Here is a 22,838-nt window from a genome sequence, read left to right as displayed (position 1 = left end):
ACTATTTCCCAAAACATTTGATTGCCATGCCAATAGATACCACAAGATGGCAGTCAAGTACTTTTTTTTTTACGTGTCAATGTCATGACCTGAGTTGAAACTCCTTCTCATACCTCAACAGTCCTTTGGCCTAGAGATGCAACAGCAATATATATTTTTTAAAATATTAGATGAGTCAATATTAACATGTGATGCCATGAGACGTTCCCTTTCCACCCAAAAAAAAATCACTTCTCTGCAACTTGCTACCATTTCAGCCACTTTTGAAAAAATATATATATTAAAATATGGCTTGTGATGTCACTGAAAAATTCCACCCCATAATGACAGGGTGGACAGCAATTTAAGGGATGCAAGCAAAATGTTCTATGAAAATAGAATGTACACGACCAAAACGAATCAATTTAATAACTGACTTGTGGGCAATATAAGTTTTTTTTTTTCACAAATTACAGTACTCTAGTTAGCAGAGCAGTGTGCGCGACATGGCTAAATCATGTGCATACACTGAATACAAAATGGAGAAGAAAAGACATTCTACGAGACGACTTGTCATTGTACTTGTCTTAAATGTTTCTAATTCTGCTGCATTTTAATATTGACTGAGCAATTCTCATACACACAGCCAAAGGCACGTAATAGTGATATTAACCCAGACATGGCTTTCACTGGTGGTCCACAACGCTTTTTTTTATCGTTTGCTATATATTGAATTTATTTAATTCATCCTAATGGACTTGTGGCCTTCGAACGTTATATAGTCAGTGCACTTTATTTAAAAGCATAATTGTCTGCTTTTTAGTTTAAAGTATCCTTGTAAGTTGGCATAAGCACTCTGTAACCTTTTGTTTTAATGCTGTTTTTAAATTTCACATGATGTGAATAAATGTCGGTACAGGACTTACATGTGTTTTTGTAGTGAAGCGTCCGGTGGTTATTTTTTTTTTTTTAATGTTGCTGTGAGATGACGTCATGCTGGTTGTTTCCAATGTCGGGAGCTCGCGCACTAGCGTAGGAGGCCGCTCGGTGCACAACTTCTCCCGACAAAAATTCTACCCAAGGTCGTCGACAGCCACCGGTACCGTGACGCCCAGGTACCCACCATCCTGCTCGAACCGTGCGAAAGTCCTCGTCCGGCGTGAATCTTTGTTTGCTTGATGGAAACGGCAGACCTTAATGTTATCTGGACGCTTACATTAGCATCTGAGCTAACACTAGCCGATGGCTAACACTCGGCTTTTGTTCAATTTTCGACACAAGGGGATTTACGGAGATTCCTTTCTCCCTCTCCTTTGTCACCATTTATCCACGATAAGACCCCACCGAGTGACAAGAGATTAAAGTAATTTTTTTGTTGCTGTTCGGCGAGGCTTGTTTGCTTTGTGCTATACTCCCCACAGGTCGACAATTGTTTCCTGCTGCCGACTAAACTCGAAGCGCTCATTCACACTGGCTCGTCTTAAAAAAAAAAAACACTTCATTTTTTTCTTAAATACATTTTAGGACGTAGGTGAACATGTTAAAATATCTGTTCCTTTTGTTGTTTTTTTGAGTGTTGTAAGCTACGCTGTAAACCGTTTTCGCCTACTTGGTCGCGATTTTTACGTTTTAATATATTGTGGCGTTTTCTTCAAGAATACACGACTATATATGATACGTCAAATGTTTCGTTTTAATGAACTTAATTCAATAGCTACTCACTAATATTATCCAACACTTGCTGCAAAGTAACCCTGGGTGAGTTCAAATAAGTGCACAAACTTGACATTTGTGGTGAGTAGTTTTACTTGAAGAACAGCACGATAATATCGATATTAGCATTTCCTTTTCAAACCTACACCCATTTGCCGATTTTAGGAACTCCAAGTAGCTAATTTTAACCCTCATTGAGTTCCGATATGTGCACCTATTTAACACATTAGGAAAATACCGTTTTACTTGAATAAAAAAAACACACACAACAAAGTCTATATTACAATTTCCTTGAACGGCAAGCCAGTTTGTTCCGAAAAGACTTTGGGTGTATATTATCATTAGATGAATGATTCTCGAATATTTACCCATTATGATATAATGCTCGCTATCGAGTTGCACATTGTTAGAAAGTGTCTGCCTGATAATACACGAGTCCAGCAGCCATTAATTAAAGGCGATTTACGTTGTGTTTAATTCACGGCCCTTTATCCGTTTCAATCAGACCCCTTGTGCTTTGTAGCGAGGCAACGACGTTTTCATTATCGCAGGCAGGTTCGAGTTTTGTCTCGACTTAAATAAAACACACCGACTAGAAGAAAAAAAACCAAAACAACTCGTTGCGTGTTGGTGACGTCACTTGGTAACTCTTGTTGGTGAACTCGGCTCATTTTTGTTTTCCTTGGTTCAAGTGTGCTCTATGATAAAGTACGGGGCCCGGATGACACAGAGAACGAGGTATAGTGCGAACGTGTGGCGCGCCACTGACTAACAGGACATTTTGCATCCCGATGCACAACCGCACGACACGGTACACATGCGTGCAGTGGGTGGGAGGGGGCACGTCAATTAGCAGTCCAAACTTCACCCTGGCATACACCTTGGCAAATTTGCATTTCTCACAATGTAAACTGTGTCCAGGTGGAGTGTATTCGTTATCTAAAGACCCCAAAACACGCACACACTGTGTTTTCTGTCGTGCAAAGTTAAGTTGTGCCGTGTAAGAAGTGGACTTTGGAGTTGTTTGTATTCAACAACTCCAAAGCCCAGTCTCCTCATTCCTTTACTCAACGATAATCATCTTGACTAATTCTTGCAATCCCTCCACCCCTCCTCAGGAAGATTCATTCCCACCCCCCCTCACCCTCTCTGTTGGAGCATGGCTCAGGAGACCAATCAGACCCAGGTGCCAATGCTTTGCACGATGGGATGCGGTTTCTACGGTAACCCCCGAAACAACGGCATGTGCTCGGTCTGCTACAAGGAACACCTACAGAGACAACAGGGAGGGGGTAGATCCAGTCCCCCGGGGGAGAAAGGTAGGATGAAGGCATGAGGCGTATTTGTGAATGCTTGGGGGGGGGTGAAACAAGTCAATCTACAGCAAGGGTGTCAAACATATGGCCAGCGGGCCACAACACAGCCCGTCATTGGGTCCAATCCAGCCCGCGGGGATAGAGCACATCTGCAATTTTTCTATCAAAGTCACTGTTTTTGTTAATTTAGTCCGTGGCAAAAATGATGCACGCGTGAATACTAAAAAAATTAATTTTCATTAAAAGTTTCAGAAGCAAATTACGCCATCTACATCTCCCTGTAGAAACACTTGAAGATAGAATATTGAAAAATACAAGTCAACATCTTGTGTGTAAACGGTTTTTCTTCATGCACTGCCACAACTTGTTTTTAGTTTTGATGTCTACGTTCTCGCATGAGTTTGCTGTCAGTTGAGAATGTCTAGATTTGCAGGTGCATGTGTGTATTTATGTCAATTTAAATTGACTTCTGGATCTTAGCAAGTCATTAGAAATCCCAATCTTAATTGAGCCGTTTGATTTTTTTTTTGGTTTTTTTTGGTGACTAGATAAAATTGAAGGCATAAGCAAGATTTATAAATGCCGTTGCCCAAAGAAAGGTGCCAAAAAAGTCTAAATATCTTAGTTTCTTTGAAGTCTCTCTTGCTTCAAACTTCAGTGCAATTTTTTTGTGCACAAAACATGGAACCCTTACAATATTGCCAACCATAATGTACTTTTTAACTTGAATCTGCAGCGCAACACTAACATGTAGTGCAATGTGTATTAATTGGGCAAGATCGTAGGGAAATGATGCATTTGCAGTAAATAAATCATCTTTGGAGCAATTACATGGCATTTTCCAGTGTTTGAAATTAAGAGTTTCAGATGGCATGAGTGCAAAAAGGATCACATGCTCAGCAACGTGACGTGTAATTGAGACTGTCCTGTCCCCCCGCAGCTGCAACGTCGCCGTCGGGGATGCCGGGGCCCGCTGATGTCGTTCCAGAAAGCGCGGCCCCCGCGCCCAGCACAGAGGCGTCAGCGCGGACTTCACCCGACGAACCAACATCCAGGTGGGCTCCACATGATGGCCGGTGCATCCAACCGGTACATCTTTGGTCCAAAAGGGAGAATTATTCCAAGGACCCCAACAAAGAAAAAGAAAAATAAGGTGGTGTGTATTTTACCAGATTAATGTACCACCTCCGTGTGGTGATGTTATGTTGATGCAGTGTCAGTCCTGGCTCTGCCAGTCCAGTAACTCAACAGATGACGGCCATGAGCATCTCCCAGGACTCGGTAGCCGTCGACTCGGATCGAGCCGAGGCTGATGATGCTGAAGAGGAGGAATCGTCCAGCACCTCGGGTACGAAGTCAGGAACCTAAAGCGGGAGACAGATTTGTAACATCCTAATCAACACTTATTTGCCGTTCACCATTTGAACATTTTCATTTATTGTTCTGTGGAAGCGAGCCTCAGCTATTTGCAGTTAACTGTTTTTTGTGTTCTTTCCATAACGCCCTCAACTGACCCACGATATCACCAAGACAATGGCTGATAGGAAAGTAGTCATTTCCATTTTAGGGCTAGGGTTCACAAACATAAACAATAGTTAAAAACTCTTCCATTTACGTCGTATGAGCCACCCCCTTCTACTCCCAACTATCTGTCCACATTTTGATTTTGTACCAAGCGCTTCAGTCAGCCAACTCGGAGACTCACAGAAACTTGGCCAGATCCTCCTTGATCGCAATAACATTTATTCTGTTTTGTATATGACTCCTTGCATTTGGACTTTGTGCCCCGCGACGTCCATCAAGAATTGACAATTGGCTCCTTGTCTTCGCAGAGCTAGCGGGAGAAGCTGCACAGACCTCTGATGGTGAGCAAACTCCTGATAAAAACAAGAAAAAGAACCGCTGCTTTTCATGCCGGAAGAAAGTTGGCCTCACTGGTAAGACTTTGTGATGATTTTGCCTCATAGTGGCAAGGGACAGTTTCACAGCCAACCCTCGCTATTCACCCCAAACCCGTCACCCCAAAAAATTGCGGGTGCACTGATTACATTTTTTCTGAATATGTCTTTGCGTAGGATGGTTTCTTTTGTGTGCCGTGGGATTTTACTAATGTAAAATTGGCCCCACGGCTCAGTATAAAACAATGATTCAAACTGATATTTCAGTGTTGTAGAATGCAATTTTCAAATAGCAAAGTCTGCAATTTGGAAAAGAAAAAGAAGAAACGTCGCCTTCATTTCAGTCAGCAGCTTTATGTACGTTTTATTTGTGTAGCATCTCGATAGTTCCAGTGCTCGAGAATTGCAGTCGACATGTTTACATATTGATTCATGAAACAAAAAGTTGATGTACGAAAGTCATAGATTTGTTTGCAGATTTGAACAACAGTTTTAATCTGATTTCCTCATTTAAGTTTACACCACATTTGTTGGGTAGAATTTTGCTCAGTTGTCATAATGAACGCTTCAAATGTTTTAGAGTAAGCCTAACCTATAAAACCAAAACATTTGTGTAATAAATCTGATGTTGCCGTAATCCAGAATCATTTATTGCTCGTCTTTAAAAAAAATACATGGAATGAGGACCTTGAACAAATAATTCCATATTAAATCACAATCTTGAGGGCAAACAAATGCTTGACTATTTTTCAAATTTCAGAAATCAGTGACGTTTTTTGTGACATTTTTGCTTGTTTTGGTGGCAAGAGATTTTTCGAGTGTAGAATCCGCGCAACCCAGTAAATGTGGTGACGTGAAAATATCTCACCGTCGCGTTCTTGTGCTTCTTCCCGGGCCGCAGGTTTCGACTGCCGCTGCGGCAACCTGTTCTGTGCCATCCACCGTTACTCCGACAAACATGACTGTCCCTACGATTACCGGAGCGCCGCCGCCGCCCGCATACGCAAGGAGAACCCCATCGTGGTGGCCGAGAAAATTCAGAAGTTATGAAGACTCGACGACGCGCACGCCTCTCCTGACTATTGGCAACAACGGTGACACCCGATATCACGGCTTCATTCGTTCATGGTGATCTTAAGCCGGGGAAGGGCGGGGGCGACCCACTCGCAGCCACTGTCCAGACACTTTCCCTTACTAGCATCTCCACTAGTGACTGAGTGTTTTCTGTATGATTGTGTTTGTATGCGAGTGTGCGCGTATGTGTGGGAGAAGAGCAGCAGGGGCTCGGATACGCTGCGGGGATGGGAGGCGTTTAAATTTCCTTGTTGTTGTTGTTGTTGAAGGGGGGGGGCGGGGGTGTCTTTTAATTTCTCATCCCATCCCTGTGAAGAAAGAAGAATGGATCAATGAGGTCAACCGCCCACCAACCAGCAGATCAGCGAGACCTTTTTTTAAGGGCTTCAGATTCTATTCGCCGCTAGTAGAAATGATGTCAACTTCTCTGTCAAATTGGCTTTTTTTTTTTTTTTTATTCTCTCCCAACTCTCAATCACCACACTTTGGACTAGTGTCAGAATTTTCCAGCAGTGTCCCTCTCTTTGATATATTGACTTCTATTGGGTGCATGAACAGTTATCGAAGCGGGAGGGCGGGGCTAATGTGACTTAACCGATTGATTGAATATGTTTTTTAATATTTTTTTTTTCCTTTTAATGAGCGTATGACTTCAGATGATCTATATTAATATATTGTAGTTAGCTTGTGTGATTGCATTCTATTTATTTTTTATTATTTTGGTGGGTCGGCTGGAGGATTGGCAGCATGTCGGCAAATCGCAAAGGATTTGCACTTTTTCAGTGAATTCCATCTTGATTGTTCAGCGTAACCATTGTAGAAGAGAGGGAGAAACCATGTGTCGAATTGTGCAAAAAAAAAAAAAAAGGTAACTTGGGATGGATTAGGAAACAAGGCGCACAAGCGAAACCGCTGACTTTGAGCCTCTTTCACACGGACCCCTGTAACGTTTCCGCGCCAGAACGGAAGGTTGCGCGTTTATTCTCGACTCACACCAGCTTTACAGAAAGTGAAGTAAAAGCAACATCTCCATTTATCTTTATGAAAATGCATTAAGCGCATTAACTGAATACCAAGTAAGGTTGCATCTAACGATTATTTTAATAATTGATAAATCTCAGTATTTTAAGAGGGGATTCAATTATGAATGAGATAAAAACATGCTTTCATTTGAATTTGTTAATTCAAAAATTATTTCAAATTGACTGCAGAAAATACCCAAGTTAGTCCACAAAGTCTCAGAAAATGGGCAAAAATATTGTTTCCTAAAGTAAATGCTGATAATTGCAAATGCCTTGATTTGGATGTTAAGCCTGCTTTCATGAAGAACAACAGAAATCTGAGAATATTTCCAGTTGACAAGGTGAAATAAAGACGATTTCGAGTTCATTGTAGCACCTCACACCTCGACTTGATGATTGCTGCTTCACTTTGGGGCGGCATTGGTAACATTTCATTTTCAAAATTACTGCATTAGGAGAAATGAGCCTGCCGCTAAGGATTCTGACAATACGAAAAGTAAATAAAGTTCAGCTGTTCTGATGAAATAAAAATTGCTATGAAATGGAATTCCGATGTTCTGGTCAAAAATGAAAATGGACGGAAAGGGTTTTCAAAGTGTGAAAGGGGCCTAAGAGGCGTGTGGCGCACCTGCTCAGTTTTGTTCAGCATTTTGGGTCGTCATTCTACTTGATTGTTAAAGGCGCGATGTTGCTTTCGAATGGCCTTTGTTTTATTTTTTTTTGTGAGCCATTGAGTGAAGCTCCCTGTCGCTCCAAGCACCAGCAGACCACTGACATGTGCTGAATGAAAACTGACCCGGCTTGCAAAAAAAAAAAAAAAGTGCTCCAAATAGGCAACTCACAAAATGTTAGTAATAGTAGACTTTCAGATGAAATTTCAGATTGGTATAAAAATGCTCTGTAACCTTTATGCGTTGACCTAAGGTCATTTGAACTTTTGAATGCGCCTCTAACTCTTCAATATTTCAGTACTTTTTGCTGTTCTCGACCCATGAAAATGTTGCCGTTCCGCTCCTCGCCGGAGAACAGAAAAAGTCACTTTTAAGATCACTTGTAAAGGTTACAGCGCATTTCCGGATCATCTGGAGGGTTCACCCGAAAGCCTAATATGCCAAAGTTTTTTTTGTGAATTGTGTCTCTGTATGCTTGTACAACCGAATACGACCCTTCAGCTGCTTCTTGAAAGATAGAAATAATGATTAATATGCATGTGTGCTGCCTAACATACGCGTTACAGTTTTGTAGCCACCCAACAGTAGCACAATGCTTGGCTGCAAACTGGAGGTAGGTCCAATTTAACAAATGTTTCTCCCCCACACACCTCCCCTAATGTAAATACATACATTATGGCTCCTGCTCATGTAATTGCTGGATAGAAAAAAGGTGCGAGAGTTAAAGGAATAGTGCATTTAAGTGCTTTGCAAAATTAGCCTACCACTCCTTTACAGTGCAAGGATTATCTCCTGCAGGCCACGTGTATTCATTGTATGACATAGTATCCTCCATCCATGCGTTTATTTCATTTGTAGCATAGTGATGTCAACTGCCGTTTGAAAAGATGGAAAGGAAAGGGGGATTTTTTTTTTTTCCGGGGGGCAGTTTTTCGACACTAAATACCATTTAAGGGACCAGCGCAATCTGATGACAGGCCGTTAGTCATAAGTGTCATTTTCAGGACATTTGGATTCCGTTTGGGGACCCTTCCACGTTAAGATTTCGATTCCTCCCAAATAAAGAGTTGATTGAATGTAAACCAACGGAATTTGTACCTGAATCATTCAAAGCGCAGATATTGACTGTTTGAGAAGAGGATGGAGGTCGAAAGCGAGTGACTGTTAGCTAAATAATGTTAATATACTCCCTTTTTTTAAAAGAGTTTCTTTAAAATTCTATCTTTAATGTCTTCATCATCTCACAGCTAGTGTAAATTGGCGATAACAGAACGTGAAAACCCAAGACACATGAAGAGTTCGTTTATTTTGTCCGATGGGAAAGAGCTGAACTAATGGGTGTGAATGGAAATCTTGTTTTTTCCCAGAATGCTAGTTGTTTTTGTCCCTTCTTGGCACTCCAGCCAGAGCGCCTTCCTCCCCCCTCCAGAAATACCACCAGATATCTTTTCATTTTGTTTTTTTCTTTTTCAGATTTAGGATTGTATGACATGTTCAAGTACAAAAAACAATAAAATCACAAAGTTTATTTTAAATGAGTTGCCCTTGTTTTCATTGATGCTGCATTAGTGCGTTCTTGTGTCACTGATTCGTCTGCCTAATATGGTAGTTTTGTTCTTTCAAACCAAATCGAACTAATGATTGAAGACAGCAAGATGTTAGCAGTGTAACACTGTCATCTAGTGGCCACGTTGCGTTGTTGCAGTCACAATGTTTTTGTGGTTTTGCATGTCGTATGTGTTCTAAGTTCCTTGGAAAGTTGATATATGTATAATATATATATTTCAGGTTCTGCAGTTACCACACATTACATAACTGCATACTTTACATTATCAAGCGTGCTGGGAATTGCATTATTCAAGTTTTATTATTCATATCTGTATTCATTTAGGTAAATGTGTTAATTGACGTAAAACAGTACAATAAAATAAACGTTTTAACGTTTTTATATATTTAACTCTTGAAATTATTAATTGACTACAAATAAAATTCGACTTATAAGATTTCAAAATGAGCATGAATTACATCACTTTAAAGTGGTCTTTCTCCATTTATTTATATATCTTATGACATTTTTTTAATGCGTTTTCGTCACGCAATCTGCTTAGTCGGTTTGCCTTAAATGTCCCGTGAAACGTTACGTCACATCCGGTCAGCTGTCATTTCCGGATGCGGCAAACCTGGCAAAACACAACACGGAACGGACGAATATGGATTAAAAACCCGAATTCAAACCGGCGTTGCATGGACCTTTACCAATACACAATGACACGCTTTGGAAACCGAATTCCTGCCTCATTTTGCCCTGTTTTGTCTCCTTAGGAAACATTTTTCGTTTGTTCGTTTTAAACCAGTAAACCGTCGTCTTTCTTGCCACTTAGCCCTGAGCTCGGTTAGCGTTAGCTGGCACGAGGACAACAAATCAGCATTATCTGGACTCCACTGTGACGTCATTGTCGCACAGGAGCCAAACATTACGCTGCTTTCTTTTTACAAACTTGAAACATTTCTACTTGACTCCTGGAATCCCTCTCTTAGTCCCCATATTTGTCTCTCAACAAAATGGACGAGAGCAGCAGGACTTGAGACTAAGTTATGTGGTGAATAATTATTTCCACGAAGGCGACGTCTTTTGTTTCAGCATATCATCATCAGTCTGCTTCAAGACTCCACTAAACTGGTAAGTCCACATTTCTGCCCATTTGCATGTGAATTCAAGTGACATGTAGTAGGCTTTCATTAAAACACAAATACCTCTTGCCTGTACTTAGTAGATTTTTACCTTAGTTATACTTGAGCATCGGCCGTTTTTTTTCTAATGCAGATTATTACATTCAAAGAGAGATGGCTTTATATTTTTATTCTCACCCTCACTGTATCTGTAAAATTTTAGTACAGGAATTAAGTCTTTCTATTTGGTTATTTCCCATCACTATTTCTTTCTACTACTACTTCGAGATTGTTTTGTATCGTGCCAAATAAGCTAAATTATTATTATTTGTGCCGCTAATAAAATATCTTGAATACAGACATCACTATCCAATACCTCACTATTTTCTTTTAGTTCATGATTGTCCTTTTTATACACTACTTGTGGGTCAAAGACAAATTTGAAATTGTGGGCAATAAATTTCCATAGGAAAGTTTTCAACGTGTTGTTTAGTAAGTTTTTCGATAAGCGTGACCCATAACTCCCCAGTGAATAAAGATAATTTAGTAACTGTAGCAAAAACCATGAATGCATATTTGTTTGCTTTGCTCCATGGCAAGGTCAGTTTAGTACAGATCGCTCTTGTTTTGGTTCTGAACGCGAAGAATGCGGCTACCCAGTGCAGGCCCAGATCTGTTCGAGTGCGATACACTCTCGAATCCTGAAAAATCCATGACATGTGAAATTTGAAGTTGATGCGTTCCAATGATGTTTCTCCATAGTGAAGGATGAATGGCCTCTCCATCAGCGAACTGTGCGGCCTCTTCTGCTGCCCGCCGTGCCCCAGCCGCATCGCCGCCAAGCTGGCCTTCCTGCCGCCGGAGCCGACGTACGCCTTCATCCCGGATCCGGAGACGAGCTCGGGCGCGGTGTCAGTGTCGGGCAGGACGTCCAGCCTCCACACTCGCGGAGGCGGGAATGCGCCGCCTCCCTCGTCGGAGACTAGATGGAAGCTCCACCTGACGGAGCGTGCCGAGTTCCAGTACACGCAGCGGGAGCTGGACAATGTGGAGGTCACGTTGGCGCAGTCCAGCCGGGGGAACAAAATTGGCTGCATGTACATCCGCTGTGTTCCTAATTCCAGGTGTGTTCAACCAAACCCTTGCCGAATCATTTTAAACCAGGTTTGCACCGCTTTTATTGAACCATTTCTATTAAGGTCAGACTGATTCATCGGCTGGCCAATATTAACTCTTGAGGAAAAAGAAGAAGAAAAAAAATCGACCAATTTCTATACCTCATGTCACGTTTTATAACTAGTGTTCGCCATTTTGTGTGCGCGTCGGCTTTCAGATTCACCGTGCTGTTTTCCCACGGCAACGCGGTGGACCTCGGCCAGATGAGCAGCTTCTACATCGGCCTGGGCACGCGCATCAACTGTAACGTCTTCTCCTACGACTACTCGGGCTACGGCGTCAGTACGGGCAAACCCACCGAGAAGGACCTCTACGCCGACATCGACGCCGCCTGGCACACCCTCCGCACTGGGTAATTCACCGTCAGAAGCACTCAGGCGACATTTACCGACACAAAATCGATTATTTGCTCAATTGAAATTGTATTGAGTTCATTCAAGCAATTTATTTTTGTAGCCTTTTTTGTTACCGTTTTTTTTTTTTTTTGTCAATTGAATCTGCCAAGTGCCTTCGCAATCACAAAGCACACCTGCCACCATTAAAAATGCTTTTTATTAACTTCAAATGAAGCCCAGCTGTTTTAGTAGGCTTTTCAAGACATTTATTTTGCTTCTAGCAGAAGCCTGATGTTCCGCATTGACCGGGGGTGTGTAGACTTTTGATTGTTATATCCAGCGTAGGTGTCGGCATCACATGCGTGTTTCCTCTTAGGTACGGCGTGAGCCCCGAGAGTATCATCCTGTACGGCCAGAGTATCGGCACGGTTCCCACCGTGGACCTGGCGTCCCGTTACGAGTGCGCCGCCGTGGTCCTCCACTCTCCGCTCACGTCGGGCATGAGGGTGGCCTTCCCCGACACCAAGAAGACGTACTGTTTCGATGCATTCCCCAAGTGAGTCTCACCGGGCGCTCGCCCACGTTTTTGCAGGGTTATTAAAGCACGTATGCCTGAATATTGCAGTCCGAACCATTTAAGAACTGATATTTGAACAAGACATGTAAACCAACACTTGAACGACACTTTATCCTCCGCAACCAACGACTAGTCGGGATGGTCTTGATGTCCAATGAATTCAAGCATGAACCAAAAACTGCGCCGTGTGTTTTCGGCAGCATCGAGAAAGTGTCCAAGATCACGTCGCCCGTGCTTGTCATCCACGGCACAGAGGACGAGGTGATCGACTTCTCGCATGGCCTGACGCTCTTCGAGCTGTGCCCCAAGGCTGTGGAGCCGTTGTGGGTGGAGGGGGCTGGTCACAACGACATCGAACTCTACTCACAGTACCTGGAGCGCCTGCGACGTTTCATCGGACACGAGCTCGCCTGAGGCTGCCCCATCATCAGCTCGTGCTGCAAAAGGAACGATGCCGCCGCCTTGATTTACCAGGTTGTCAATTGGTCGATTTATTTTTTTGTAAATTAAAAAAAAAAACATGTTTCCCTTTAGATTTGCCTCTACTTTAATACACCAAATACAAAATAATCACACACTCAAAGAGCTGCTCTACTCACGCCCAGGTGCTCACACGCAAGGCCCTTCCCTTTAAATGCACGTATCCAACACGGAAAACTACAGTTCATGCAGTAATGGTGTGAAGTTGTGTGTATATATTTTTTGTATTATTTACAATGCGGTTTTTTTTTCAACTGAAAATGTAACAAAAAAAAAGAATGTAGTTAATTAATTTAAAAAATTTAAGTTTATTCAATTTATGAATTCAATTCATTTCAATGGGGAAAAATGATTTGATGTTATTCAATTTACTCCAAACAAATTAGCCTCGTAAGTCAAGGTATCATATTTTTTTATTTAATTTTTCTTTTCATTTTTAAAAGGGATTTTAATGACTAGAAATAACTTTTTAAAGAGTTGTTTTGTAAAATGATGAATATGGTCCTTGCTCAGGTGTTCCTTGTTTTTTTTAGTCAGCAGATAAATGCAAAAGACTTGAGAGCGTCCCAACCTTTACTTGAGCCAAGGTGCATATTTTACATGCGGAAAAAAAAAAAGTTTGACGAATAAAATAAGAATGCTCTCGATTCACTCACAAGTTTAATGAAAGCTATTCTTGTTTTATGAATGACAACATGCTGGTTAGTAAGTTGCGGTAATTGCATCTTCTACCACAAGTAAAAGAAAATCGAAATGAATGCCTGTTACTGTACTTCACTGGCATTGAGAGATGATTTGTAATGAAGATAATTTTCTGACTTTCTGCGGTACATGATGGTTGGGAATCACCACTCTACCTCAAAACCTTTTTGTTTTTGAGTCTTTTTTTGTCTTCGATGGCCATCAAACCAAAAAAATATTTTCATTCTAGTCAAACTTGTTTGACTTAATTTCCGAGTATGAATGAAAAAACTTTAATCGGTATTTCTGTATCATATTGTCCACCATCAGCAAGTTTTGATTGTACTGCTTTGTTTTTTCACAATAGGTGCTAACCACTCTTGTACATTTTTGGGGGCTTTTACTCTGTATGAACCAAAGTTGTGTTCTTAACTTACCCACTAACTTGATTAGCTTGATTCTTTTGGTTTGGCTCTTGATTCTATTGTGTCAGCTTTCCAACATGAAGGAGGAAAGTTAAAGTTTAATAAAATAAGACGATAAAGCTTTTTTTGGTCCTGTCTTCTTATTTGCAATGACACCACGAGTAAACTTACTTGCTTCTAAAGACCACCCACGACATCAAAAATGTGACGTAGAGTTAGGCTTTCAAATTAGGGTTTCAAACTAGGGTTAGGGTTTCAAAGTAGTGTTTCAAACTGGGGTTAGGGTTTCAATGTAGGCTTAGGGTTTTATATTTTAAATGGGACATTTTTCATATACCGCTGCCGTAGGCCATCACAAGGACTGACAATAAGAGAAAAAGAACTAAACAAAAGCATGTTTAATATTGATATTGAATAATTTATTTGTTCATGTGGAGGAGGAAGCATCTTTGGCAATGAACAATTTGATTTTGCATCCAAGTGTTGCACGGACCTCAAAGCCGACTGAGTTGACCTTGACGCCAGAATGTTTGCACTCGTCATCCATTAACGAGTCGTATCGTCATCCCAAATACGTTACACTGGAATTTTTCAATTGATCTTTTCCCTCCACAGCAACACTTTGCAGTGAGGCATAGCAGCTCGAAAAAAAAACTTCTTTTATGCGCCTGGCCAGGTCAAAATTCAAGAAAATCAGATTTAGGAAATGAGAGTAGGGGATGTATTGTTTTGAGGTGGTGGCTTATTTTTTTCTAGATAATGACTTCTTTTGGTATAAGAAAAAATATACGTTTTGTTCTATTCTTTTTTTTTAATATAAATTCTAATTTAATTTTGGAAATATTTCAACATTTCCTCCATGTAATATGCCCCTTTGAGAAACCAAAACTCTTCATGTAAAAAAAAATATAATATTCCGATTTTCCTAATAATAAAATTATTGCTGGATAAACAAATTCTACACACATTTTGATATTTTTTTAAGCAATAATACATCTTTTCTTTTCATAATATGCACTTTTTGCCACGTGACTTGAATCAAATGTTCAAGCATTTCCTCCCCAGAACTTTTTTTTTTTAATTGATGGAATTTGATTGATTTTTTTGGCGCGTCCGTCACAGTTTGATGAGTGCTGCTGTGGAAGTTTTGCAAAGGCATTACATTTGGTCAATTTTTTTTCTCCCCCATTTCTTCTTTTTCCTGAATTCATGACGCTTAAGATCTTCCGTCAGGCTGCCCGTTAACTGGCTTAATACAAAAGAAAGATAGAAAAAGCAACACTGACATTTTCACGTTTGTGTATTCACATCCCATTGGCATCTCAGGCCAAGTGACAAGTGCAACGCTGTGTGGTTTATTTCACACGTGACGGGACCAACCAAAAGCAAGGACACTCGAGAACAACCAATCAGACGGCACGACGGCCATTCGTCCTGCAGCTCCTCTCTCACAAACACTCTCAACACACTCACAGGCACTGACACTCTTACACAATGTACTATATTCAGACGCACTCTTGCTAAAACATTCACTCGGACAAACTCAATTACTCTCTCACATTCACACTTATATATTCAACCTCCCGCTCAACTCCCTCACTAAAGCGCACTTACAGATTTCATTGCACGCATTCACTCACTCAACTGTCATTCTTCCTCTCTCACAGTACTAAGCTCATGCATTCACACTCTTACTTGTATACAGCCACTTTCACATTCCCACCCTGACAAAGTATTCAAGTCACACATAGACTAACAAACGCACTCTCACACATTACTGTACTCTCACAATCACCCACACCCTCGAAAACATTTACAGCTCCTAAATTACTCCCTCACACATATACACGCGCACACTCTCTGGCATAGTAAATCTATCTCACTCTTACACATTCAATTACTCTCACATTTACTCTGTATACACATATACTCTCACACAAACCATCCATTTTCAGTTCTCTCTCACAAACACGCACACACACTAACATGAGCATTGTAGGTCCTAGATTTTTCTACAATAATAATGTTAATAACAATGTTATTATTAATATTCATAAAGATGATGCTAAGAATACTGTAGTTGGTGCTCAGGAGCTTTGGAGAGGCCCCTCCCCCTTTTTTGTTCTTCAATGTGCAAATGCAAGTTGCAGTAAGACAAGGAGGCCACCCGAGGCCGCTGTTTCCTCTTCTGTGTTGCTTGGACAGGCGTCATTGGTCACAGCAGCCAGGCAGTCAGTCACAGGCCCCTGCCATTTTAGTTTATCCACAGTCATCCGCATGGAAAATGGAATTGAACTAACATTAGGATATATTATGAACAAATGTTTTTGGGGGCTTCGTCTTGCCCCCGTCTGTGGGCATCCAGTTTGTGTTTCAGAGTAGTGTTGCGTTCACAGTGTGACTTTGCTGAGTCGCAGCGACAGGCTGGAGCGGTGGTGGTGCGTCCGGGGCAGCGTGGAGCTGCAGCGCACACGCATCTGGACCGGGACGCCGCCCCGCGCCGCTGAGCCGCGCACACGTAGCAGGAAGTCAAAGTTAGCCGATGTGCTCATGGCGTAGAAGACGTTGGCGTTGTCTGGGATGATCAGCTCTGGCGGAGGAAAAGGCAAATAAGACAGTAGAGTGTTAGAACACGTTCGATGTTGATGATCAATCAGACGGGTTCTAATGACTACCTCGGTCGTCAGAGATGACCTGCACCAGCTCGTAGCCGTCCTCCGGTTCCTGCTCCAGGTTGTGTTTGGCCATGGCTCGGGAAATCACTGCCCTCGTCTTGTCTTGACTCGTTAGCTGTCAAGAAAGGGGAAAAAAATGTCATTTGTCACCAGTTTGCATTACGCTAGTGGACGTTTCTGAGACAACAATGTGTTTTGTTTTTTGTGTGTGTCCTTTTTGCTAACTTTCTATTTTCTCACTCATTATAGAGCTGTACAGCCCATTGCTCACAATATGACAATTTAATTCTCCCAAAATTAGTACTTTGAGAATAAATATTTTGACTTTCTTCAACATCAGTTTTTGCTCATGACAGAACTTTATTCTCATAAATTTATGGTTTTGTAATTTGAATTTTCTAGCAATGTGACGTCTTTATACTCACGGGAAATGCTGGCAATATAACTTTTTTGCCCAAAACATAACATTATGTTCTCTGTAATATTGTGACCTCATTCTGTTAAAAATATATATATATCTTGTAATACTCTGAATTTTATTTCTGACAAAATCTGATTGCATTTTCCTCAAATTAAAAATCAATTAAATTATTTCTGGTAAGATTTTGTCTACAATATCTGTTCTTATTCACCTATTATTAATTTTGTCACCCCCCCCCCCCCCCCCCCCCCCCTCAGAGCAGTACAATTTTGTTTTTCAAACTTTCCAAAGCGTTTACCAGTATGCTTTTGTAGAGGTTTCCGTTGCCGTGCTCCAAACTGACTCTGACGATGCAAGCGTCCTGGGCCTGCGTGTTGTACGCCGGCGTTTGGCCGGGGGACGAGGGCGACAAGGGCGTGAGGGACACGGAGCGGCGGTGGGTGCACGGCGGTCCCGGAAGCGAAGGGGACACGGGCGTCATGGAAACGCTGGTGGTGGAAGAGCCCGTGTCCATGGAATGGAGCGAAGTGCAAGAAGAAGACTCGAACAGCTGAAGACACACAAAGGCAATGTTTTTTTTTTTTAATGCATCATAACCTCACTCTTGAGCATGTGTCCTTGATATTGCTCAGTTTTTTTTTTCCCATGACCAGCAAAGATTCTGGTGTCTACCTTGTTCTGTGGGTCTGCGCCGTGCGTGGGGGTGAGTCCCTCGCTGTCTGAGGGGCTGCTGGAGTCACTGGAGGACACGCTAACCGAGTCCATGCTTTCCCCCGAACTGCCGGTTGGCGGCGAGCGCGGCGTCTCTCGCACGGGAGAACTGGACGCGCTGCTGTCGGCCCCCAGGAACAGCCTGGGAACGACATTGACCGTGTGCTGTTAACTCTTTCAATGCCAGCCTTTTAAAAAAAAAGGGTTGAGTGCCGTGAATTTAGAGCATTGTGGCTGATCTTTCAAGGCTCACAGAATGTAAACAGAGAAAAAAAAAAACAGAAAAAAAAAGAAAATTAAGATTACTCTTGTCTTTCATCACAAAAAAGTTTGTTTTTTCTTTATTTTGATTAAAACATGGGTTGGGTTTACCCAAATCACGTATTTGGTTGCAAATACTTCAGAAAACAAGATTTTTGTGAAGATATTCAGAGCACAATTGACTTATGCTAATAATCTTTGTTTTACTAACTCCCCAAACAGCTGAATAGTTTTGTTTTTGATGGCAAAATACTGCATTTACAAATAATCACCAGTGGAACAATTTCACATTTGACAAACTTTATAAACAATTTCCGTGTTATTTTGTAGCAGTAGTAGTATTGAGTCGCGTGTGCGGTTCTATGTATGCATTTCACGTCATTGCTTCTACGTTTAAATTTAAATAATCTCCGCCATCTTTTCTCTATATTGTGACACTCTTTGTAGAAGATTTAAGGCGACAAACGTGTTTATCAATCACAAGCCGCTTGTAATAGTCAAATTTGCAATGATCTGCCATGTTCACATTCCGCTGATACTTGTTGATCTCTCAGCAACCCAATGCTGACCTCTGCTGGCCGTTTTTAATGTTGTGTTTTATTATTTTTTTTCCTGGCTTAATGATCAAACCAGAGCTGATATACTCACAGGCTGAGCCTCTTCACCATACTTTTTCGGGGCTTGGGTGACGTCGGGCTGCTATCGCCGAGGCCTTCGATTTCACACGACAGGGCGTAGCTGCGATGGAAACAGAATTCATTAACGCCGTAAAGGGACTTCAATGAAGCCACAATGCATCAGTGGGGGGTGTAAAAGCGCTACAAGGAGAATACAACATTGTGTGTGTGTGTGTGTGGACAATAGCAGCACTCAACGATGACCTCATGCACTAGTTTCATTGTTGTCTAATTGATGACGACAAAAGCACTCCGTGGAGAGCAGACCTCCGGCGAGGCTCAACTGGTAAGGAAAGTGAAAACTAAATTTGAGGAGCGCCATATTTTGTGTGTTCCGGTGACAATGGACAGCCTTAATTGTGAAGCGCAGACCTCTGCAATCCGTTTTCTACAAACGGCAGCAGACAAACAAAAGACGACATGTGGACTGCGCGGAACGGTGGGTGACTGGTTAGCACGTACGCCTCACAGTTCAGAGGTGCAGCGTTCGATTCCGGCTTCGGCCTTCCTGTGTGCATGTTCTCCCTGTGCCTGTGTGGGTTTTCTGCGGGTATTTCCTCCCACGTTCCAAAGACCTGCATGGTAGGTTAACGGAACTCTCTGAATTGGCCCGAGGTGAGATTGTAGGCGCATATGGTTGTTGGTCTCTGTGTGCCCTGTGATTGGCTGGCATCTAGTTCAGGGTGTACCCGCCTACTGCATCCCCCGCAAGCCTTGTGAGGATAAGCAGCTTGGATAATGGATGGATGTATTTTAAATATTTTTCTTTTACCGCAAATACATTATTAGTATATATTTTTTTGCCGTTATTCCGAAAAATATTTGTCCTGCGTCACGGTCCGTCCATGCATTGAACCCTCCGCGACAAAGCGACGCTGCATTTAATTAAAAGCCTCCATTACCTTTGCTCCTCACTGAGCTGAGTCTGCCTCTTGAACCAGCGCAGGAACACCTGTTCCGGAGTCAGGCAGTAGCTGTTACAGGCCGACTGCAGCAACTTGATCTGAGCCATCACCTCAAACTCCTGTAAAGTTAAACATCCGTTCAGTCATTGCGGAGTCCTCCACGCCAGGAGCCGACGGTGCGATCGATGCGGCGCTTACCCTTCGTCTCTTCTCAAAGTTGATGAGACCACCCTGAGGAGGACACAAAGAACGCGCTGTCAGGACCCCCGCACGCCACATGCCAGCAGCCGGCTTAGACAAACAACATTAGGGCGCACCGCTCACACAGACCGACTGACCACAAATTCCTCACACGCGCTCTCGGAAAAATTGTGCCCCCAGTTTGCGACGGCGGCTTAAACCGCCGCACGCTCTGATGTGAAGCCTTGTGCAAACTTGCAAACGTGTGCGCTCATAGTTAAAAAAACAAACACACGGACGATCAACATCTGCACATTATTGCTCCTCGTGTTACCTTGAGATATGTGTTAAATTCATTCTGTGACCATGCTCTTAACTCAAATGTCATCTCATTTTTCCCATTGGAATGTATGGGGGGCCCATTAATCCATTCCAGCCTCCCCAATAAAGTCAAGAAAAGTGTTTGTAATATGTTTTGTAATACGAAAAGCAGCAGTCTTTAATATAACACAGCCTAAGAACATTGTTATAAAAGCTGAATGTAAAGAATTAAAAAAAGAGGGATGCTCGAGTCCAGCTTAAGGCAAGGTAACTGAGAAATGTTCAATTGTCTTCCCCGGTTATACAACAAATAAAGATCACAAAAAAATAATTCACAACCTTAAAACTTTTAATTCCATTTGAAATTAAAAAAAAAAAAACACATATGTTAACGCTTTTTTATGACGTTCTTTCAATGCCGGTTAAGGCCTTGATTTTAGATTCAAGGGCTTATAAGAATTTTTCAGGATCTGGAGGAACCTGTGTATATTAGTATGTGTGTTATTCTTTGCAGAAGATAAAGAATACATGCCTGCATTATTATATTATATATTTTATGTTTACATGTGTTGTTTTTCAAATAGCTGTTGCTTAAAAAGTTGTAACACCGCAACATCCATTATAGCTAGTCGTTAGCCCGTCTATGGTGTTTTGTTCACATTCGGCTGAACGGACTTTCTTAGCCAAAGCAATACACAACATGTCATTCTCTTCATTTTATGTTTAATTTGAGTAAATGCCAACTCGGCGCAGCATTAAACAACTTGAAACTTTTTTTTTTTGTCTTTAGTGCCAAACTGCCGCTTTTTGGGAAGTGAATTGAGTACCTCTACTAGGTCGGGAAGTGCCGTGTCAAGCATGGTCAAGTCGGTCAGAAAGGTCCCCAAGTAAGGTATGGTTCCCTGCATGGCTCCCTATGGAAGAAAACACATTTTAGTTTCTTCAACAATGCGTGGCGTTCAAAAATATCCCGAGCAAGCCAGTTTTAGCCGTAACTTCCAGCCTTTGTCTCACCATTTCCTTCTGCAGCTGGAGTCTCTTGTGGGTGCGCTTCTGATGCTCCTTGGCACAACCCTCCAGACTGGCAAACTTTGAAGTACCTTCCTGTGGGGGCCATCGGGGGGAGGAAGAAAATAGCTTTGGTCATGGAAATTCTCAACTTTTGTGACTGAGGGAATGTGCGGTTTGAGTCTGGGCTCTCTTTTGAGTGAAAATGTTCGACTTTATAGCAGGAGGCGAGCGGACGCTAAGTGAATGCTCAGTCAACAGAAAAGGGTTTATGAAGACTTGAAAAGGTCTTTATTAGTCCCTTGAGGGGGTCATTTAAGATTACTGTTTATATTGGACATGCTCCATATACCGAGAAGCCCCCAAATATAAATGCTACGGACGTGCACTAATGGAGAGATGTCAGAAAGAAGGGAACACACTTTTTCTAGCTGGCGTGCTGAAGGAAAAAAAAATTGTGTCTATGGCGGTGTCATCTACCAATTATTGCCGAACACTCACCCTCATGAGCAGCTCTCTGCTAGTCAGGTAGTTGTTGTGATCGGAAAAGATGTCTGACAGTTCCTCAAACGTCTGCATGCTGTCTCTGTCGAGCAACAAGTACGAGTCAGCCAGACACGCAAAGCCCGTCAGCGGCTGCCACGTTTGATTTCAAACTAGGTTAGGAGGCTTACTTGTGTACACAGTTCCACGCTCTCTTCAGCCTGTACAGAGGATTGGACTGCAGCGCCGACACGATGGCTCGCAGGGAGGAGAAATTTTTACGGATGCGACACTCCTGTTAGAACACAAACGAGGATACTTCTTGACATTTCTGGGGAGAAATTGCTGGCCACAAAAATGGGTAAGACACTGAGACAATCAAAATAGATCAAATACAAGAGGTGTATGTAAAATTCCAAGATAATGCTTTTTTTTAGGGATTCAATTAACAATAAATTAAATATTGCTAAATAATTCCTGATGCTCTCTAAAAGCACTATTTTGTTGCAGCTCCACGTAAAATAAACCTCTAATAGAGAAATTCAAAGATCAAATGTTTTAAAGTGTTATATTGTGCGCAACAACTTTTTTTAGGTAAAATTAGTGGCATCTGATATATTTATTTATTTTTTTAGATTTTTGGGCCGCAGATAAAATCAGGCAGGCGCCAGGTGTGCAAGGCATCAAGTGAGCCAAAGGAGAGTATGTTTCCGTGCTCCAACCTGAGCGATGTCAATCCAGCGCTGGATGACCCTCGCTCTGACGTGCGGCCGGATCTGTCGATGCCTCAGCACGGTGCTGACCACGCAGGCCGCCACGGCGTTGAACTGCGTGATGGTGGCCCGGACAGTGGGGGCGCTGTGTTTGTTGTGTTTCTTGTCCCTCTGGGACCAAATGGAGCCCAGGCAGTGGTACGGTACAACTTTTTTGAACAACAGCTGCAGGCGGAAGAAAACAGGATAGCGTTACCGCACCTGTTTCCCTTTTAAAACAAATCTCCTCCGTGCTTGGTTTGGTCTGCTTGCACTCACTGCATCCATGTAGGTCAGCTGCTCGGCCACCAGGTCCGACTCAAACGACAAGAAGTCCTCCTGGACCTCCAAGTCGACTTCATCCTCCTCGCTGAGGCAGTAGGAACTATTGCTATGGAATCCAGCTGAAAACCAAATAAATAAATAA

At 42.2% G+C, this 22,838-nt stretch overlaps 3 protein-coding genes across 5 annotated transcripts in view; 2 read left to right on the top strand and 1 right to left on the bottom strand.

Annotated features, from left to right (window-relative positions):
• Positions 1–926: 926 nt before the first annotated feature.
• LOC148324573 (AN1-type zinc finger protein 5) lies at positions 927–9,208 on the top strand. Its single transcript, XM_088312996.1, has 6 exons — positions 927–1,094; positions 2,811–3,011; positions 3,949–4,063; positions 4,223–4,356; positions 4,841–4,945; positions 5,808–9,208. Exons 2-6 carry the CDS (start codon positions 2,852–2,854, stop codon positions 5,954–5,956), a joined length of 663 nt encoding a protein of 220 aa, XP_088169122.1. The 5' UTR covers positions 927–1,094; positions 2,811–2,851; the 3' UTR covers positions 5,957–9,208.
• A 627-nt stretch (positions 9,209–9,835) lies between these two features.
• Positions 9,836–13,436, top strand: abhd17ab (abhydrolase domain containing 17A, depalmitoylase b). Its single transcript, XM_088314036.1, has 5 exons — positions 9,836–10,353; positions 11,106–11,467; positions 11,677–11,871; positions 12,231–12,410; positions 12,632–13,436. Exons 2-5 carry the CDS (start codon positions 11,112–11,114, stop codon positions 12,843–12,845), a joined length of 945 nt encoding a protein of 314 aa, XP_088170162.1. The 5' UTR covers positions 9,836–10,353; positions 11,106–11,111; the 3' UTR covers positions 12,846–13,436.
• Positions 13,437–15,299: 1,863 nt separating this feature from the next.
• Positions 15,300–22,838, bottom strand: part of rgl1 (ral guanine nucleotide dissociation stimulator-like 1) — a 29,074-nt gene continuing 21,535 nt past the window's right edge. For all 3 annotated transcript variants that reach the window (XM_088313677.1, XM_088313676.1, XM_088313678.1), the window contains 13 exons: positions 22,691–22,815; positions 22,382–22,597; positions 21,851–21,954; positions 21,678–21,762; positions 21,183–21,272; positions 20,996–21,082; positions 19,866–19,898; positions 19,665–19,786; positions 18,734–18,823; positions 17,786–17,966; positions 17,412–17,663; positions 16,693–16,807; positions 15,300–16,607 (listed from right to left, as the gene is read on the bottom strand). In XM_088313677.1, coding sequence (XP_088169803.1) covers positions 16,408–16,607; positions 16,693–16,807; positions 17,412–17,663; positions 17,786–17,966; positions 18,734–18,823; positions 19,665–19,786; positions 19,866–19,898; positions 20,996–21,082; positions 21,183–21,272; positions 21,678–21,762; positions 21,851–21,954; positions 22,382–22,597; positions 22,691–22,815 — 1,700 coding nt within the window. In that variant the 3' untranslated portion in view covers positions 15,300–16,407. The remainder of the gene's footprint in view (positions 16,608–16,692; positions 16,808–17,411; positions 17,664–17,785; positions 17,967–18,733; positions 18,824–19,664; positions 19,787–19,865; positions 19,899–20,995; positions 21,083–21,182; positions 21,273–21,677; positions 21,763–21,850; positions 21,955–22,381; positions 22,598–22,690; positions 22,816–22,838) is intronic.

Source organism: Idiotropiscis lumnitzeri, chromosome 13, assembly GCF_059441095.1.
Source record: "Idiotropiscis lumnitzeri isolate Australia: NSW breed Sydney's pygmy pipehorse chromosome 13, RoL_Ilum_1.0, whole genome shotgun sequence".
NCBI lineage: Eukaryota > Metazoa > Chordata > Actinopteri > Syngnathiformes > Syngnathidae > Idiotropiscis > Idiotropiscis lumnitzeri.
The sequence above is the reverse complement of the archived record's forward strand: the minus strand, read 5'-3'. Positions and strand labels throughout refer to the sequence as shown.

Excerpts from the sequence above, each read along its gene's own strand:
- LOC148324573 (XM_088312996.1), top strand. The coding sequence starts at position 2,852 with ATGGCTCAGGAGACCAATCAGACCCAGGTGCCAATGCTTTGCACGATG. Across the intron at positions 4,357-4,840 it reads GGAATCGTCCAGCACCTCGG|AGCTAGCGGGAGAAGCTGCA; the intron begins GTACGAAGTCAG and ends TTGTCTTCGCAG. Across the intron at positions 4,946-5,807 it reads GAAGAAAGTTGGCCTCACTG|GTTTCGACTGCCGCTGCGGC; the intron begins GTAAGACTTTGT and ends CCCGGGCCGCAG.
- abhd17ab (XM_088314036.1), top strand. The coding sequence starts at position 11,112 with ATGAATGGCCTCTCCATCAGCGAACTGTGCGGCCTCTTCTGCTGCCCG. Across the intron at positions 11,468-11,676 it reads CGCTGTGTTCCTAATTCCAG|ATTCACCGTGCTGTTTTCCC; the intron begins GTGTGTTCAACC and ends GTCGGCTTTCAG. Across the intron at positions 11,872-12,230 it reads TGGCACACCCTCCGCACTGG|GTACGGCGTGAGCCCCGAGA; the intron begins GTAATTCACCGT and ends GTTTCCTCTTAG.